The sequence below is a fragment of the Struthio camelus genome, chromosome 3, assembly GCF_040807025.1.
Source record: "Struthio camelus isolate bStrCam1 chromosome 3, bStrCam1.hap1, whole genome shotgun sequence".
Lineage (NCBI taxonomy): Eukaryota > Metazoa > Chordata > Aves > Struthioniformes > Struthionidae > Struthio > Struthio camelus.
The window spans coordinates 67,040,920-67,060,391 of NC_090944.1; the positions used below are offsets into that span (position 1 = coordinate 67,040,920).

At 39.1% G+C, this 19,472-nt stretch overlaps 1 protein-coding gene across 1 annotated transcript in view; it reads left to right on the forward strand.

Moving 5' to 3' along the window:
- Positions 1–18,502, forward strand: part of PKIB (cAMP-dependent protein kinase inhibitor beta) — a 58,873-nt gene extending 40,371 nt beyond the window's left edge. The window contains exons 2-3 of the mRNA XM_068938170.1: positions 12,939–13,113; positions 17,622–18,502. Of these exons, the coding sequence (XP_068794271.1) occupies positions 12,966–13,113; positions 17,622–17,707 (234 nt within the window). The 5' untranslated portion in view covers positions 12,939–12,965 and the 3' untranslated portion in view covers positions 17,708–18,502. The remainder of the gene's footprint in view (positions 1–12,938; positions 13,114–17,621) is intronic.
- The last annotated feature ends 970 nt before the right edge of the window (positions 18,503–19,472 follow it).

Consider the following 19,472-nt stretch of genomic DNA (forward strand, 5'->3'; position numbering starts at 1 on the left):
TAAGCTTCAATGGCCCATGTAGATTAAGAGAGTTAATCAGAAGGACTATGTTTGGTTGCATTTCAGCTAAAAAGGAGCTTAAAAGATGTTGTTGTAAGCGAATCAAGACATTTTTTAAAAGTAAACTTTTTTCTTTCCTCCCTTTCATCTTTTAAAGGCCACTATTTACACTGGTTATTTTCACAGCCTTATCATTATTTTTCCTTGGTTCTTATTCACAGCACTTATCCAGGTGTTTTGATAGTAAGGCATGTTTACTGAAGGATCATTTACCCAAACAGAAAAGGCTCTTTGAAAGTCATCTACATTAATTAGAAGTAATTTTAATTGAATTACTTTCAAACACATTATTTCAACCATGTGGAGATTATCTGACTGCTAGCCCAGTACACGCCTTGGAAATGACTGCTTAGTTTATATGTGTCTGTGCTTGGACAACAGGCCATAATGTTCGGAGGTAGGGATTTGCTTTTTACAGTTTGCTTTTTTGAGAGCGAATTCTTCTCCTCAGTTGCCTAAGAAGCACAGGGAGCCCATAAAATCATTTCTTAAGTATATTTCACTAGAATTTTGACTGAAATACATCTATTTTACCAAAATATTCTGTGACTGAAGCTCTAAGATCAGAAGGCTGTTTAATGTTCTAGAGTAAGAGCACTGGAGGGTAATAGAAATGATTCATACTTTCATAAAATTGAAGTATATTGAAAGGTTAAAGAAATTAAACCAAATAAATCCCAGGTGTAATTCCACTGACTTGTTTAGGCTTGTAACTGGTATGAATTTTGCTTATTAGGCCTATTCTCTTGGTCAACAGAGACACTGAGACGGTATGAAAGTCAGGGAGGTTTATAAATCACTCTGATCAATTGTATCGATTCGGGAAAGACACAGAGGAGACAAATGGATTCAGAAGGAACAAGCAGAATACTGCAGTTAAACTCTTCACCTACAGGGTGAAATTCATCCAAGACAGGTTACAAGGGAGAGGTTCTTAGTGTGCACCATGGCTAATCACATAGCATACTTGTTTCCATCACTAGTCCTCAAGAGACGGTGGGTTCAAGAGTATTTTTTTCATGTATTTGAAATTCTGTTTCATCAGTGCTATTCAGTGGAGCAGGGTATATCAGTCTCATTCCCAGAAAATTTAGAGGCGAGTTGCTCTCAAATATTTGTGCTCCCATATTCTCTATTGTGTGGAAAATTTAGATAAGTTTCCCCTCCAACCTCTAAATTTTCTGGCAGATAAGTAAATGTGAGACTTGCCTCACTCTGATCTTTTGCGTCTGCACATATGCATAAATACTCTGAAATCTCCACATTAAGATTCAGTCATTTACTTACTGGTGCAGGCGAATTACCAGGGAACTGTACTGGCAGGTGTCTGATCCACTGGAGACAATTCTGATCTCCAGATCTGAGTGGGACAAATCCAACTCGGTGATTACTGAAGTGTTCACTCACTGAGCACTAAAGAGCACATTTTTAGTTCTATATCCTTTCTTTATTGTCAAATTTGAGCGGAAAGAGCAAGCCTTGCAGTGTTACATTGGTTCAAATGGGAGTTGCATGTAATCTTTAAATATGTGAAATATGTGCACAGTATTCACTCATTAAAGTGAAGCCCGTTCAGTCCGCTCATCTAGATAAAATTAACTACATGCATAACTGCAGGACCAAAATCTAAACTTATCCTATCAGGATATGTTTCAGTGAGTTGTAATGGATTGAATTAATTTTCTTATTTGTAATTGAAAGTATTCTGCAGATATAATTGGGAAGCCTTGTGAATCAAGGTCATTATTTAACTTAACTTATAAGGCTTAAGGAAGACACATTTCTCAAATCTCAGTCTGTTTTCTTGGGTGAGTCACCATAGGATGAAGCAGATCTTTCTATCTGTGATTTCATTAAAATCAGTGAATAGGACTACTACCAAGATTGAACAGGTATGCTCCCGGGGGATATAAGCTGAGTGGAATTGTATTAGAATAAACAAGATGAATGTAGGAAAACACAATGAAAAATGATTCATTTGATATTGAAGAAACCTTGTGTATGAAGCAAAATATATACCAAAACAGAAATAAAATATATATGCAACACACAAAGCAGAGGAAAGGGGTGGTATTGAGGGATCCAGATTTAAAATATAATTTTAGAACACAATGCAGAAAAGTAGTAGAACATAAATTCCCAAAATGTAGCCTTACGTCCTCCTTGTTTTTCATTTTTGTCACTGAGATGTCAAGCACAGCGGTAGGAAACTTCAGTAACTCATTTCAGTGCACCACGATGACTTGCGGTCCAGGGTTAGTTCCGTTTTGCTCATATTAGAATTAATGTGCCAAAAAGCTGTTTTCTGCTGGGGCTCCCTTAGAAGTTGTCAGATTGCTGTGAAAATCACAGTGAAAATTCCAGCTCATCTTCCTATAAGAGCAAACTGAACCAAAATAATTTGGTAGAACTTTCCAGCACCTGTGAGCCTAAGACACAGGCAAAGCAAAGATTTAAGGGAGAGAAAGTATCTTCTATTGTGAAGAAAAATGTCATTTGGAAAAAAGTAGAGAAACCTTTGGGTCAATCTCCTCCAAGTTGACATGGGTTTATAGAATCATCCCACAACAGCTCACTTATATTTGCAAAATCAAAGACCTTTCACTACCCTTGAGCTAATAAAATAATATTTTATTAACTAACTAAACATTTATTGAGTTGAGCAAAAGCAGTTTGCTTTCCAATATCCTATCTACTGAATAATGCCAAAGTATTTTGGTTTGATTTCCAGAAACATTTGTGGGTGAGGTAGAAAAAGAATAGTTCTGGAAACACAGATCATTTTTGGGATAGTAGAGCAAGGCATGGAATAAATAATTATAGAGGAAAATAATTACGCAGAGCCTCACTATGAAAGCAAAGATCTTGAGTTGGCTGAAAGCATGGGAAACATATAAACAGAAGAGAGTTTGCATGAAGTGTTGGGAGGTGGTGGCAGGATCTCCTAGCACCTATCAGGCTGGTATTTGCCCTGTGTGAGTAGGGTGGAGTAGGCATTAGCGACAACAGTAAATATTTTCCAATTATTCAAAGTTGTCAACAGCTTTGCCTTTCAGGCTGGTTGTTATGGAAGCTAGTCAAATAATACAGACCTGAAAAGTGTCAGATTTAGAAACTCTCTCATGACAAAGACAAGCAGGCTTTGCTGCAGCTTGCTGTCCTAAAGAAAATAAAATTAGCCATGTATTTTGATCACTCAATAAGAGCTGAAGATTTATTTGACTTGGCTTTTTAAGTGCTGCATTCAGACCTGTATGAGTAATTAGTAATGAATTGCTAAATTTCACTTCAGTTTGGGGGGTTTGTTTTTCTTTTCCTTAGAACAGGTTGCTGTGAGTAGTTCTGTGTCTACAGATAGTGACTTCTCTTTGTATGTGTTTGGCACTATGAAGCCAGAACGCGGAAATGAAGAATTTAAATACAAGATTTTGCTCCAGCTTAGAAGAATTGATATTTGGATCTAGTTACACTTTAGCTCTTCTGAAGGGTTCTTTAGACATGAAACAGCATAACGAGAGAGTATTCTCCCCTGTCTTAAGGCAAAGAAGCACTAAAGAGATGTGATTGCAAAACTGGCTACACATCCGTATTTCCGCATCACTAAGGTGCAATTGAACCTGAAGAGCCAAAAAGTCCACATATAGGAAGCACTGTTCTCCAGGAGTGATTCCAGGACAAGCTGAGATTGATTCTAGCAGACTGTATATTCACCTGCGTGCATTAAACCTCGTTTAAGCCAAGACGAATCTGTTAAAAGGAATTTCCCTGAGTTTCACTACAAAACAAAGAGCTAAATTTCACTTTATGTAATTTTTAAGTGCTTATAAATCAATTAAATCAGTTCTTCATATTTTTGTTGCTGTTTTTCAAAAAGCTAAAAATACAACTAAAATACAGGAGGAAGAATCATACAAATAAGTTATAATTAATATCTTAAAAACATAATTATGGAATATTATCTGGTCATGACAAAGATGATAAAATCAAAAGTCGGTTTTCATTTGCTTAACTAAAACAATAAAGTGCTTCTGAGAGCTTGTCCTTGTTTCTTAATTATCTAATTAAGATAAGGTCAAATGTTTTGAAGGCTTAGGGGCTTAGCAAGGTGGCTGGTGCTGTTCGCACATGACTCCTGCTTGCTGCCAGACTGTTATCACCTAATGGCTAGTTGGAGAGCAGCACTGCGTGAGCTGCTACTGAGTCTGTGAGTTTCTCAGTGGTGAGACAGCCCTTTGGTCAAACCTCCCTCTGCTTCTGGGACACCTGCTGGAAGCCTGGATATGAAGTAGACCAGGACTTTGCTCCCTGGAAGGGAGCTGCTGGCAAGGCAAATGAGAGGTACGTCTGCGCAGGAGCTTGTATTGTACCTGCTTGTTCCTTTGAGGAGTCACACAACATCATTCTGTAAGAGTCAGTCTACTCTTTGTCACAAAGGCTGTGTTCAGTTCAACAAGAGGTTGCAGTGTGTGTCATGCTCACAAAATAATTTATCCCCCTCCAAAAATTAAAAAAAGAAAAAAAATTCCTTGGTATAGTAAACTCTCCTTGTATTTCTTGTGCAGGCTCTTCAGGTTTCCTGTATGTGGGCATATTGGGATAATTATGTACCTAATCTTTTAAACAAAAAAAAATCTATATTACTGTTACTTAGGTAGTTTGCTGCTAATCCACAGGTTCTATTGGGAGAGCTCTGTAGTGCCCCATTACTCTGGCCAGCAGAGCTGGTCTCCTGAAATGCTGCCCAACCTTTCCCATGCCTCTCCCTCCCGCTTGCTGTCCAAATAAGCTCCCTGTTACGTGATTTCATTCCTTTGTCTCAGTAAAGTTCCAGAGCTCTCCTTTTTCCTGTATCTTTCTTTATCTGAGCTAGACCTTGTGTTAATCTTTCCTTCTCTCTACCTACAAGCACAGTTACAGGCCCCCCCGTGCCTTTTCTTCCTCTGTGACCCGTATGCTCCCTGACTTGCAGCTCTTCGTGCCCACACGTTGCCGCCAGGTGCTCCCGGCAGCTCCTGCTCTTTTGCAGGAATTCCCAAGCAGATCTCGGCTCCTAGGGACTTTCCTGTCCATACTGGTGTGCTCTGATTCACTCTGGGTTTGGTGGAAATGTTCCTCAGTCTTCTCAATAAGATTACGAAGAGACTATGGCCTTCCTCATTAAGAGGATTTGGGTGTGTACGTGTGTTCATTATGTGCATAGGATTGTCCTATTCTTAGATATATATGCTAAATTATAAATGAATCTTCTCTCAGTTGCCTTTTATATTATGGTGCACTAAGTGCCTTACTAGAGTGCATTATGTGAGTGGACTAAAACATGTCACAAGCTGTTTGCTATCTCAGTCTTTCCCTGTTGCTTTGAGTATTTTTCTTCCGCTGAAAGAGCAAGCAGAGATCGAAACTACTCTCAGAGTCTAAGAAAGAACACAGTAGTGATGTATGCATACACCAGATTGCATAGCTATTTATCTGTGTTTCGGGAAGCGTTCATGGGATTCTGGGGCAACATGTATCAAAGGAGAGAGACCAAGTCTTTTGATTCCTGCCCAAAGGATTCACAACACAGAGAGGAACAAAGAGATGGGAGTGAATGAAGTAAAGGCATGGTACATATATGACTATAGTAACAAAAGTAAGTAGTGCAGTAAGGATACTCACTTCCTTGTGTCCCTTTGGCGGTAGAAAACCCATCAACACAGCTTAACTGCAATATTGTAATAACCAGAGCCTCTGGTAAATTAGCCAGTTAAAAAAAGATGTCTAAGTAATTTCTAAACTACTCCTCAAGCATGTTCCTGCGGGTGGGCAAGTTTCTTTTGGACATCAGGCTGGACATAAATTTTCATACGTGACTTGGAAGGGTGGGGCTCTGTGGCTGCATATATGTGAGAAGAGCAGATATTTACACACTTTACAATAAGGAATGAAAACTATGTGAGGGCGAATGGCCAAAATATAGAAGGAGGAGTTTGGTTTGATTTTTTTTTTTTTTTTTCATTGAGCTTCAATTCTTATTCCATAGTAGGGGATGTGTTTCATTTCTCTCCAGCATAGCTGGTGCATCAGACTTTTTTCAGTGCTGCATTGTGTTTCCTGTGGAGTTGACTAAAGTTATGGCTGTCGCTGCTCTTGGTCAGCCTGAGACGCTGGAATGTGACATTTCTTCCACAGTATTGACTGCCTTCAGCTAGTGTCACTTCGTGTATTACTTGCTGCAGATAGATAGCTTCTGATTCAGTTGTCCATATCATGACCTTTTCCTTTCTCTCCCTACTTACCTTCACAATGGGAAATCTGTACCATTACTTGGTATTATTATTAATTTTATAATATTTTCTCACGTGAATCAGAGCACTGTATGTACTCAATGTCAAACACAGCTCACAGTAAACCTGTTTTATTCTATATAGGTTGATCCTATATGAATAAACCTCTGCATGGTATCTGTGTGTTCCCCAGAAGTATAAAAGCAGCATGAACAATAAATTATGCATTTTTTTTTCTCTTCTATTTCCCATGAGTATAGCACTAGATTTATGGAAGTGGTCAGAAAAGTCAGGCAGAAAATTGAGAAGTACCAGTATGAGGAGGAAGAAGAAGAAGATTTGAATGATCTGTCACTGTTCCATCGTGTTTCATCTATTTGTAGTGGTTTTACATCATACATACCTTGTAATGCTAGTGTGGCATACTGGTTTACACCAGTCCTTCCGCTTGCAATACACATGCAACTGCACACACATGTTTTCTAGATATTGTATAAAGGAGAAAGTTTTAAAAATATATCTTGCACATGAAGCAAAAGGTGGTGGTGTTTGTGATGGTCATTAATACTTAACAAAATTCATTCCCAGTCTTGGACCACTCTTGAAGAATGCACGGGCAAGATTTATCTAAAAATTCTACTGCAGAAAGGGGCTAAAATTGCCCCTTCCTTTTTTATCCTACAGCTTTGCCAGACCTTCAGATTCTGTACCCTAAACTACTGAGAACCTGGACAACATGATCAAGATCTTGGACTTGATTCAGTTCTTCTGAAATCCCCAAGGCAGGGAATAGAGGAATGATGTAGTCATGGTACCCCAAGTTGACCAGTTTGGGACTAAGTGATAAAAAGTACTGAAAATTGTGTGTGAAAGCCATTTTTGCACATTGTAACTAAGGATATTGCCCTGATGCAAAAGGTGAAATGGGCCACATATCCAGAAGAACCAATAAGAACACGGGTGTCTGTCTAGCTGCATACACTAGGAAGAAACAAAAAAGTGAAAACCTGTCATACAACATAACAAACTTTCAAACATCATCCCAAGAGCATCATGTTATGTGTGCTATAACATCCCAGACTGAAACAGAAGGTGTTGAAACACTCAGACATGCTTCTGCGTCGTGGGTTCACTGAGATAGGATATAATTTAGTTTCACTGTTTGGGAAAACAACGCATGAATTGCTGAGAGAACTTACAGTGGAGAGGCCATCTCCAGAAGTGTTGGAAAACCAAATGATCCTTCTGACATGAAAAAGTAGAAGGATCTCTTGTTCAAATTAAGTAATATATTAAAAAAATTAAAGCTAAAGAAATATGGGGTTTTTTCCTGAGTGTTCCTCTTTCAACTATTGTTAGTTATATTGCTTCTGCTTGCCGATTATTATGAAAAGTGTGGTCCCTCGCACTAAGTGCTGAACAGAGTCAAGACTCCTGGATTTGATTACAGATGTGGTAAAGACCACTTGCTTATACTTCTGTGTGATTCCCAGTGCTAGGCTTATGAGTATGTTACAAATTGTATTGATGTGCAAAACCATGTAACAGCGATTTTCTCACAAAAATTGTTGTGCAAGTGCTCAGCTTACTGTTAGTCATTATAGTGATCTCTGGAATGTATTCCTTAAAAGCATGAATGTGTGTGACTTTTTCCCTTTTAAGTAGTCCAGTACTGTTTCAGGAGAAGGCACAGGGATTACGTTAACCTTTGTAATGAGAATGTTATAATTCTAAGTGGCATATTTAGGAAGAGGATGTAGCTACAGCATAAGAGGATGTGAAAGCATGGCAGCTGCAGGGAGATGTGGTTTTCATTGCTTTTGCACTGCGGGAGGATCTAATTCAATAAGTTCTCTGATGTCTTTACTTGGAAACTCTTTTGAACCTATAGGCTTTTTGGGGAAAAGGTACTTGAAGAGCACCTGGAAAAAAAATATATAAAGTTCTTCTTGAATAAAATAAGAAGCTTAAATGAAGTTGACAATACAGTAACAGACCATCAAGACACAAAATCAATCAGTCTGGCTCTGGACAGTCTTATTTTGCTGTTCTGTTTTTCAGATGTTTGCGAGAGGTGTTCATGATTTCCAGTTTGTTCTTACTAATGGGCCTTCAAAAGGAACCGTGTTTGAAAAGTGTACGTTTCTCTCTGATAGTGCAGACAGAGACTATTCATAAGACCTAAGAGAAAATTTTTTGAAAGGACAGAAGTGTGTTGAGTGGCAAGGAGTGATGTGTTTGGTCTTTCAGTTTTCTGCGTGGAGTGGCAGCAGTACCAGTGTCAGGAAGGTCTTGACATTTCCTGAGGAAAAGTTTGTCCTTCCAAGCAGAGCAGCAGCAGTATTTTGTCGCTGTATAAGACAGTAAAAAGATCAGAAAGAAAAATAGCTTTCACAAATATGTATGGTGGTGATTTGTATACTTCCTAACAGATTGGGTAAGGGAGAAACAGCACTGACATTTAGCGTGAATTGTGGCACCAGTTACAACTGAGAACGGTGAGGCACTTTTTTCTTTATCCTCAACACAACCATCATGTTAGTTTCAAGATACTTCTTTGTTCTTTTCCTTTGTCATTTACTTTAAATAAGTTCTCATCAGCTTTATGACTCATTTTCCCCCAAGAGGCTGGCAAGGTGGCTATGTTGCTGACAAAAGAAGAGACAAAGAGTGACTAGCTATCTCTGTTAAAAATAGGGTAGTTTGCATGCTGTTGTTTTTTCTGAGGACGCTTCTTTGAATACCTCATAGATACGCTAACCAATTTCTACTTTGGATTGTAGTCAGTTTGCACAAACTGACTGTTTCCTTCCCCCCCATACAGCAAAATGGTCTATTGTGCCATGCTTGGTCCAACAACATTTTCAGGTGGTTGTATGAAAAGATTAGCTTAGTGCTCTCCAACACCACTTAGCACCATGTCATGACCCAGTACCGGGGTACAAGGCTAGTCTGGTCCCATGGAGTACCCATGGAGTACTATTTGGGATACCTTTTAGAATTTATCACACTAGTCAAAGTCTTTGGTCTCTTGTTTTAGTAGGAGAGGCTTTCTGGGAAGTCCATCTATCTTCCTACTGCTGACCCTTCGCAAACAGCCTGCTTCCCTGCTTGACTCTGTTTCTCACCAAGTCCTCTTCTCTCTTGCCTTTGGACTGCCTGTTTTTTGCTATGGAAAAAAGAGATAAGGAAGCAGGTAATCATCTGTGCAGGAAATGTGCCACTGTTCTGGTGAGGTACCATCACCAGTCTGGTGAGCAGTGATGAGGGAGGAAAATGACAAAAAAAATTTGGGAAGTCGAGAGAGGCAACTACATGCTGGCATTGGCAAGGTGTAACCATATTTAACTTGGATAAGACTTCAGCGAAATGAGTTCAGTGAAGCTGAAGGAGATGTTGCCAGCAGGAGGAGGGGTGGAATTGGGAAAACAGATGCTGTGCACACTGTGATTATTATTTAGCCTGTAAGGAAGCATGAAAAATGCGAGTCATAAAACATGTAAGAAGATGCCAGCCTCAAAAAGATAGTTATTTCCTGGTAGAAATGTTAAAAAAATTAAAGCTAGGAAACAGATGAAGAGTGGAGGAGCTGTACATCTTTACCTGGATGGAGGTCTTAGAAAATACTATTGCAAGAGAGCATTGGAATGAAATTGAACAAATTCTTTACAACGCTAAAGAAATAAATGTGCTTTATATATAGTACAGCAGTGAGTTATTTTGAATATGTTTGAGGGGCAGTTAGTGTCAAAATGGACTTAAGTTTTGGTTTATAATGTCAGTTCTAAGCCTGCTGCCTTATTAGGCCCTCTTCTTTCAGATGTTTGTAGAGAACATCCTATATCCTCTCCCTTAAAAATTTGAAGTGTGCTAGCTCAGCAAGTAGCACTTAACTTTTGAACTCGGTCCTCTTCTCCTCAACCTCAAATACCATAAATGTAGTACTGAAAAGACAAAAGTGAAAATGTAATGGTAACTGCTGCATTTACAAAGGATGGTGTACTTTTACTATTTTTAGATGGTACATTTGACTTGTGGCTACCAAATTGATGGATAATGATAGGCTGTTTTGCTACCTGACAAATGTCCCAAGATTTGTCTCTGAACAATTTTTTAATCAAATGTATAAATCAAAATTCAAGTACATGAAAGAATGTCAGACTGTGTCCTTCATCGTCTTCCAAAGTTGCCTAATATTATGTAATGAAAGGAGATTACATCAGGAGAGAAAGACATGAGGTAAAGAGAAAAGGGTGGGATTTGAAATAAGAGCACAAGGTCTGTGACATAAAAATGTGCTACAAAAGAAGGTAGTTGAATACGGCATGAGTTGTAGGGCAGATTTTCTACCTTGAAAAGTAACCCTTTGAGGACCAAGACATCTATGCTAAAGGGCAAAGAAAAAAAAAAAAAAAAAACAAGTCCACAAGATAGGTTTGAGAAAGTCTTTGATGGGTTGTGATATTAAGGTCAGTTTGCTGTAGACCTTTACGTGGATAAGAGTCAGCTCAGAACAGTACTGTCCCACTGAATTGCTGAACCTAGAAGTGCAGGAACTGCGACAGGTATTTTGGCACTAGGAACAGATGTTAACAGCTTTACCAAGCAGAGAGAGACCCTGGGTATTTTATGTTCTGTCCAGTATAATTTACAGTCTTTTTATTTGCTCTTGTGAGCATGTGGGGAACTATACTTAGAGCACCTACAGTAAATACAAACACCCACAAAAAGCCATTTACAGACTGTGTCTGTAAATTTTGATTCATTCTCCTTATTTTGGTATGTTGAGCTGTCTGTTTCAGAAGTGCTGACGTCACACATTTTAATGAATACATAATAGAATGTTATATCTCAACTAGAATTTCAGTACTCATAGCTTATATATTTTCTGAGAAGTGTTTTCTGGAATGTCCGTTTACAGTTTTTACAGTTTTACTACTTTGGGAAAAGTTTCATTTTGACTTGACCGGACTGTTTTCATATAAGATCAGAACTTTGTCAGGACTTTTCAGTTGCTGACTTCAGTTAAAGAAAGTGCTTTATTTACATGTTCAAGTTGTCCTTCACACTTGCAGATCTTATTCATGCTTTTGTTTCTTGGCAAGAGGGATTCATTTCTTTTATTATAGTGCATTTATAGATGTAAAGAAAATGTAAGAATATTTATTTTTGTAGCTGGAATGAGACAGTGGAAAGTAACTTTGAGGGAGAAAAGAAGAATATTCTTTTTGGCAAAAATACAAGGTCAGCATCAGTAGTCGAAGCTCTGCCCCACCCTTCCTGCACATCAGAACAGCTGCCTCAGTTTTTCTCTCCATGAAACAAGAGCACTTATATTTCTGTACCTTGGAAGAGTTTTATAAAGATGATTGTATGATACCTTGTTTTGTAAATGAAGAAAACTAAAATGATTCAGACTTTCCTTAACATATCTCATTCTAAGTATGGCCACTTGTCAATCAAAAGCTGATAGTCTTCCGTCAGGTGAGTCTCCAACCCCATCTGTGTCCCTTCCTGCGTGAAGTACTGACCGCTTTTACACAAAGAGACAGCACTCCAGTTCCCACCTTACACACAGAACCACGCTCATGCATGGCAAGTAAATATTTTTAATTGAGCAATTCTTGTCTCATTATTAGAAACGACTCTTTTAACTACCAGAAATTATTATGTATAATCATTCTATGACAGTCTTTTGTGATTCTTAATAATACAGTCACTAATTGCAGTTTTCACAGACTATCCATGTAGCTTCATGTAGCTAAGTATTACCTCCTCCTGCTCCAGGTGTTCTCACTTCAGCTGGAGCCCTGGGGTGTGATCCTGCAAACACATCTGTGCCTGATCCAAAGCCCATTTAGGTCTGCAGGAGTTTTCCTATTCAATTCAATGGGCTTTGAAACAGGCATTGAATGAATAGAGCACTGTTGGTTCTATTATTCCCAGGATTAAATTATTTATTAGAAAAAAGTCACGTGCACAAGCTGAGGTTAAACTAAGCCAACAAGTTATTTCTGTACGAGCAGAGGAAAGAAAATGATTTGATATTTTCAGGATAAAGAAATGTTATGGAGATTTTTATTTTTAGTCATCTGAGAAGTCCTTTTTGCATAATTTACTCCACTGTGGAAGGATTTTGTTTCAGCCTAAACAAGATTCATAATAAAGAAAAAATGTTGCTTCTCAGAGACAGTGTGATAAAATAGAGTTTCAGTTCCTAACCAAGTGATTATCTGGCACAAGCACTTAAAATGAGAGAGGAAGGGTCAGGTTCAAAAAGTCATACGAGTGGCTGGTAGAAAGGTCTGTGGTGGACTCTACAGGTTTCTTGTAGGTAGAGAGCAGTTCATTTTGCTAATCAGTGTTTGCGCTGGTGTGCAGATGGAAACATAAGGAAATGCACAGAGATTTTTTTTTTGTCTTTTTCTGGAGCACAGATGAAGCTTTGGCACCCAGTATTGCAGCATGTGACATTTACTAATAAAAGACCCATTGGGCAAAGCCTGTGGCTGCTGTATTGCGGAGCAGGTGATTAGCATCTCTCTTGAAGAAGCACGTCATGTTCTGTGCTAGGCTACAGCTGTTTTTGTTTTATGTTTGTTCTATATGCAGATGTTGCTATGAGGAAAGAAGTCAGCAATGACTGATGTGGAGCCTGTGGTCACAGATTTTGCAGCATCAGGAAGGGCAGGCCGCCGGAACGCTTTACCAGATATTCTGGGCTCTCCTGCTGGTGCTGGGACTTCAGACCTGCCACACAAACTGGCCGAGCTCTCCGTTTCAGAAGGTAATGCTTGCACATTCATGAACCAAATGTTTTTATGCAGTCATCCTTTGCTTTCTCCTTAAGACTTATACAATTGAGCAGTTTTTATGACAATGCTAATGTTTCTTTTTTTCATTTAGATGAAATTCAGCCTTCCAGAGCAGCTATCACTTTTATGTCCTAATGAGACAGATTATTTTTATCCCAGACTAAGTCTGCCATATCCCCCCTCAGATCCACTGTTGAGTAGGCTGGAGAACAGGTGTTGGGAGCTGAATTCCAGTTCCACTGAACAAGAGATGACACTGTTACGCTGCTGGGCAGCTTGTTAAACCATCATTCTAACTATAAATTACAGTCTTTTCATGCACTAAGATTACTTAGCGCAAGACAGCAAGCTATGTTGTTAATCCTATTACAACTGTCATCCTAACTCAGGCATCTAAATTAAGAGCAGCCTAGGGGCTGCACTGACTTACACCTGCTACTAGGCCTCCAACATTGCTGGCTGAGAGCAGTGCCATATTTCATCATGCTCAGGTCTTTCCATTAGTTTGATAAAGTGTTGTGGTGATTAACCTAGGTTCCGTCTACCCCAGCTTGACATTGAGTTCTTTTTATTTTCAGGGGCATTTTTAGATATCACTGCTCAAACAAACTGGATTGAAGGAAAATCTGGTCTCTAATGCCTATGAAATGAGAATTATCAGCTGACCCTTAATATATGTTGCCCCCACTTTTTTAGGTTCTGATTTGGAAATAACTTTTTCTTCTCGTGCTGTCACTGTTGCTGATATGATAAATGCCACTGCGACTGGTCCTCCCACTTCTGACGGCAGCGATGGTGTGAGGGCAGCACAGCAGGAGACATAGTGGATGGCCCAGGAATGCAAACCAGAAGTAGGTTACAGGATGGATTCCCAGGCCGCAAGGGTTCACGTTCTGTTCGTGTGTGGGTTAGCTGCAGATCAATTACTCAAAGCAATTAGAGGACATTGAGTACAGCTTCCTAAAGCCCCATAAATGTTGGGGGGGGGGGGGGGGGAGTACTTGCAGGAGGAGTAAGAAGGGATTGACTCACCACCTGTTGGCTTGAACATAGGAAAGAGAGGAAAATAAGAACCAGATGGGGGCTGGAGGGAGGCAATATTGTTGCAGAAGGAAAGGGCCAAGATTTAGGAAGGAAAGAAACATAAAGTGAAAAAGGGAAAGACAACACACGTGGTCAGATACGCTCAGGTATGGTGCTGCAGAGCACTAGTAAAGGGGACTAGGGGAATCTGGGAGAGTAGGTGGGAAGGACGGTGGGTGCTGTGTTAGAGTCCGTGCAAGGTAGTGCTCAGAGAGCTGTGTGAGTCCAGAGGCAATGAATGCAGGTGAAGCCGAGCTCAAATGTCTTGGCTTTGAGGAGAGATTCTCCTTAGGAACTTGAAAAGTGTATCCCTACAGATTTTTCTCATTCTTGTACGTGTGACTGGAGCACTGAAAATCCATTCCAGATTATGGAGAGACTTGCTTATGTTTAGTGTTTTCATTTTCAAATATTATGTTTTTTGTTTCCAAATAGCTCTTCCACCTGGCACAGTTTGTACACAGTGACCAAGGGTCAGGTTCCAGCAGGAGAGAACTGTTTTCCTTACCAAAAGGGGAGGTAGAGTGGAATTGAGACTGTTATTAGTGTCAAGGACTGTGGAAGTAAAGCTCTTAAATTAACTGCTCCAATCCACTGAAATATTCATTGCTGTATTACGTATAACTAACCTTTGTATTGTTTAAAGCAGTGAACCTTGAGGCAGATGTGCCTAACCATGTTAAACAAAGCACAACAGATAAAACAGCTGTTGCTAAGTTCTTCATGTTTGTTTCATTTTGGCCTTTAGAAATTTTCCATGTGTTAAAAAGTATATTATTTCAAACTAAACTTTCCATCTTCAATCTTTCCCCTCTCCCCCAGATAGATAAAAATAAACATGAAAGAGTGGAAGTCTTGTTAAAAGAAATGTTACAACACAGCATAAACTACGTACTTAGCCTTCCAGACAGAATAACCCCCCTCTACTGGTGCCCATTCAATGCGTTATGAAGAGGAAATAAAACACAGCTACAGTAGTTTTAGTAAAATGTACTGATTTTTTTTTTCTTTTTTTTTTTTTACAAGTACAAGGACCAGCACTGAATTTGAAGAACAATTAAGAGCATAGAATCATCCTTTGCTTTTCTCATTGGCACATAGCTGTACCAGAGCATGTCTGGAAGGTGCAGTTTCTCTTATCAGTTGCAGTAGTGATAATAGGAAGTGAATACAGGACACAAGTCAGCCCACTAAGGTGCTTTTGAGGGTTGGGAATTGGGAATTCCGCAAGTATCAAATGGGGATTATAGTCCCATTTTGTTGTAAGTTATGCTTCCAATGACAGCAACCAAAACTTCAGCGAAATGGAAAGAAGCTTGGAGGTTCAAATACTGTGACTGGGAAACAGTTTGTGAAATATTTGTGGTTTTAACAGGCAACTGTTTTGCCTATTCTTGGTTGTAACAGTAAGTTGTTTTTAGAAAAAAGGAAAGCTGTTTCCAGCTTAGACTGAAGAGGCTGGAGGTTAGATAAATGAGAAAAGTGGAACGAGAATTAAATGTGTTTATATAAAGCATGCCTTATTTTTTTCTACTCTCAAGGATTCAGCTGAGGTTATGGGAAATGATATGGAGTATTCTCTCCATCTTAGTTCAGACTTAACTAATGCTCACTGGATCATACATGTCCTTTCTTGCTGAGATGTCACTGTACTAGTGAAAGGTTAGGAACAGGATGTGCTAATATCTTTTGTTTGGCATAAAAGAGAATATATGCCTGTTTGCATATATTCTTTATAAACGTACACAAGATCTTAACTGTGTGATATAAATTGGTGTGTACTATAAAAGTTACACAAGTTAATGTTCTCATTGTGAGGTACAGGAGAGATTTTGGCACCAGCTCAGAGCCTAAATCCAAAATTAAGATCCTCTGTATCCTGTCTGCCTCTGCTGGTGCCTAAGTTTTGCAGGCCTGAGACTTTCCAAATGTGATCCTGTTGAATGCCATAGTTGAGCCACATTAAACAATTTTTTGGTATCACTGGTGATCCGAAGATTACAGACGAGTCTGCAAGAAGTTTGGGGGCAAAGAGATTATACTGGCTTCCCACATTTGGTAATCCACTTTAGGAGGCTGTTCGGCCAGTAAATTCTATTGTTGCCTGAATTTTTGTAGATGACTATGTGCATAACTTTCTAAATCTTGATATACTCAGCAGCTTGGCACCTATTACACACCTATGTGCTCTCAAGTGTGAGATTACGTTTCCTCTAACAAACTACCTTCTCCTCTACCCTGTCTGCAAGGCTCCACTTATATTAGATATCCAGCCCCACACAGAACTACCCAATAGAGAAGATCACTCTATCTCCCTTTCCAAAAAAAGGCAGTGCTGCCTAATTTTGAAGGCTGTGAAATAACTCAGCTGTTAATTTCCACCAGTTTCAAAGGACTCTGAAGGCTCCAAACCTCTGAGGAGGCTTGCAACATCAAGCTGTCATCGCTGAGAGCTTTAATTGATGAATTGTGTGCAGTGGTATATATTTGCTGTGGTATGCAGAGACCAAGATATGCAAGTCTTTTGCCTGTTCATGGTATTTTATGACAAGTCTCCAGGGAAAATTGTTGCAAATGTGCCCCTCACATTATGAATATTAGGGTGGGTAAGACCTGGAAGACAGCACAACTGGATACTCTGAGCAGACCCTTCCTTGCCACCAAAAGCCACAGACTGTCATAGCTGAGTACACAAACCGCTTTGATAGCATTGGTAATGCCATGTGGGACTTGAAGATAGTGTAAAAATGATTATGCCTTGTTAGGAAAACAAGGCAAGATGAGTTCTCATTTCTCAGTGGGAGAACTTAAGTATCAAAAATGACAGCATGGAACTCTGTTCATCTGACGAACACTCATGCCAGGGTGCTTTCACTTAGATTAGACTGGAATGATTACAGGACTACTATGGAAGAGTAAGCTTCCAAATCACAAGAACAAAAAACCCTTCAATTTGTGAAGGCAAGGTGAATTCTCCTAGGCATTTCATGGCAAAGGAGACCAGCCAGATAGTAACTGGCATCTTCATTTGCTGTAATGTTATCTACCTGAAACAAAGCAATGCTCAGAGGAATGTGATATTCTAACTTGACTTTGGAAATGAACCACAAAAAGGAATAATAGTAAAAAATTATCTCCAATCTGATTCTAGCAACCAAATGCACAGTGCTTAGCATGTGCAAGAAGCAGGCAGATCAGCACCAATAGGAAATTGCTTTTGGAAGATGCCTGTACAAGTTCTTTATCTTTTGATCTAACCTCTCTTTCTAAAGCACCTATCAGTGTGGTAATAAAGAGCCAATCCAAACAGTAATGCTCAGTAAACCCAAATATTTGGCTGCAGTTAAAATGCTGTGAGAATGTGTGCGATATATATGTTTTATTCTGTCTTTTTTAGATGAAGGAGCAGAGGGTGAAGAAGTACCATCATCCAAAGCCTCACTGGAAAGTCAAGAGTCAGAAGGAAAAAGCAGTAATTCCTAACACCTAAGGACTGCTGGATTAATGAAACCCATCAACAGACTTTCTAGAGTTTCCCTGTGTCACCAGTTCTGAAGTGTGGTAGCAACTGTGGCAACATAAACAACATTTTGCAGCACACTTGTACCTAAATGACCTTAACATGGAACTAATGTTTTTTTTTTCTACTGTAGTCCATCAAAAACAATGTTCTACAAATCTAAATGGGTTGAGAACTAAAGAATGTATCTGTTGTTTTGGGTTTTTTTAATAGTTGTAGTATTCATCCTAACCAATCTTCTTTGGCAGTTTTAATGAGTATAATTAGTAGATGTACGAAGTAATGACTGCTTCAAAATAAAATTTCCATTTCTTAATTTTCCAAAATAACATATTTCTATTCACTCATCACCTTAAGATGATCTTAAGTATGTACTAGATTACAGACATCTATCTGTAATTTATTTCCTGAGACTTTTGTTCTCTTTAGAGATATATAGATAGGGAACAGAAACATGAAAAAATATATAAATATATATGCATTAAATTTCTCTCCTCCTCCTGATTCCAAAAGGTTTTGTATTACTACTTAATCCACCAGTGTATATTTTTAAACTCTCCTGCATTTATTCAATTATGGCATACCATATCTCAGTTCTCCCTGTCCCAACAGTCTCGCTGCTTCTGTCATTTCTGTTCTCACGCTTAATATTGTAGCTGTTCATGTGTATCTAAAATAAAATAGCCACATTTGTAAGTGATTAAAACTGTTTAATCTCACTGTGGAAAATAAATAGTTATCCTGTTTTCTGCCTTCTGTTGAATCTTTGATGTCTTTTCTTTTATGATAAACTGTGGGAGGTTTGAGTCTTTTCTTATAATGTTTTTCCTTCACCTGCTTGTTGGTTTATTGTTTGCTGATGATGGAGATGTTTCAATCATTGTGACTTTTACAAAGATATTTTTTAAACAAAGAGTTTTTCCCTCTACTGAAAGGCTTTGTTTTGTTACGGAGATCATACTGCTGATAATGCTCAGCATTCATCCCTTTGTTGCAGGAGAGCTGAGATTCACGTAAAGACCTGCAGCTTTACTGCAGTCTGAGGCAGCAGCTTCCTGATTTCATCTGCCCACTCAGTCTCTCCACTGGATCGTAGTCAGATGGAGGAAGCATTTCTAATAGGTATGTTCCACATCCCACCTACAGTCCATCTATAAAGAACTTGTGTATTTACAGCTGCCAGAGAACTTGTAAGAGGCCTCTGCAAAGCTGCCACTAATACCAAGCATTTACGCATGGGCTGTCTTTTGTTGACAAACAAGGATAGGATAGATCTCATTCAACTGAACAGACCATCAGTTCCCACCTCTTACCTTTATTCACTCAACAAGTGCAGTATCTCAGAGTTACTTTCAAGCTTAAAAAAAGGTCAAATAGCCTACTCCACCGGAACAAAACAGGTGGCCTACGAGGACTGAGAGACTGAACTAGCTGACACTGGAGGACTAGAGTTGAAAACCACAGGGGAGAGAGATTCACTGTATCTGAGGGATTCACTGTATCTGTGCTACACGCTTTTGTTGTGGGTTCCAGTCCCATTGGCAGTCCTTTATTGCATCTTGGTACATAAACTTGTTCAAACTTAAGCAGTTAATATGATCCCATGGAAATATAGCAGTTGAGTGTTACTAAAACACAATTCCTTATATGCTGTAAGTGGAGCATGTGCTAAAGTGCTCTTCTGGGTCATGGCCTATTTTGAATTCTCCTCTTCTTCACAGTTGCAGC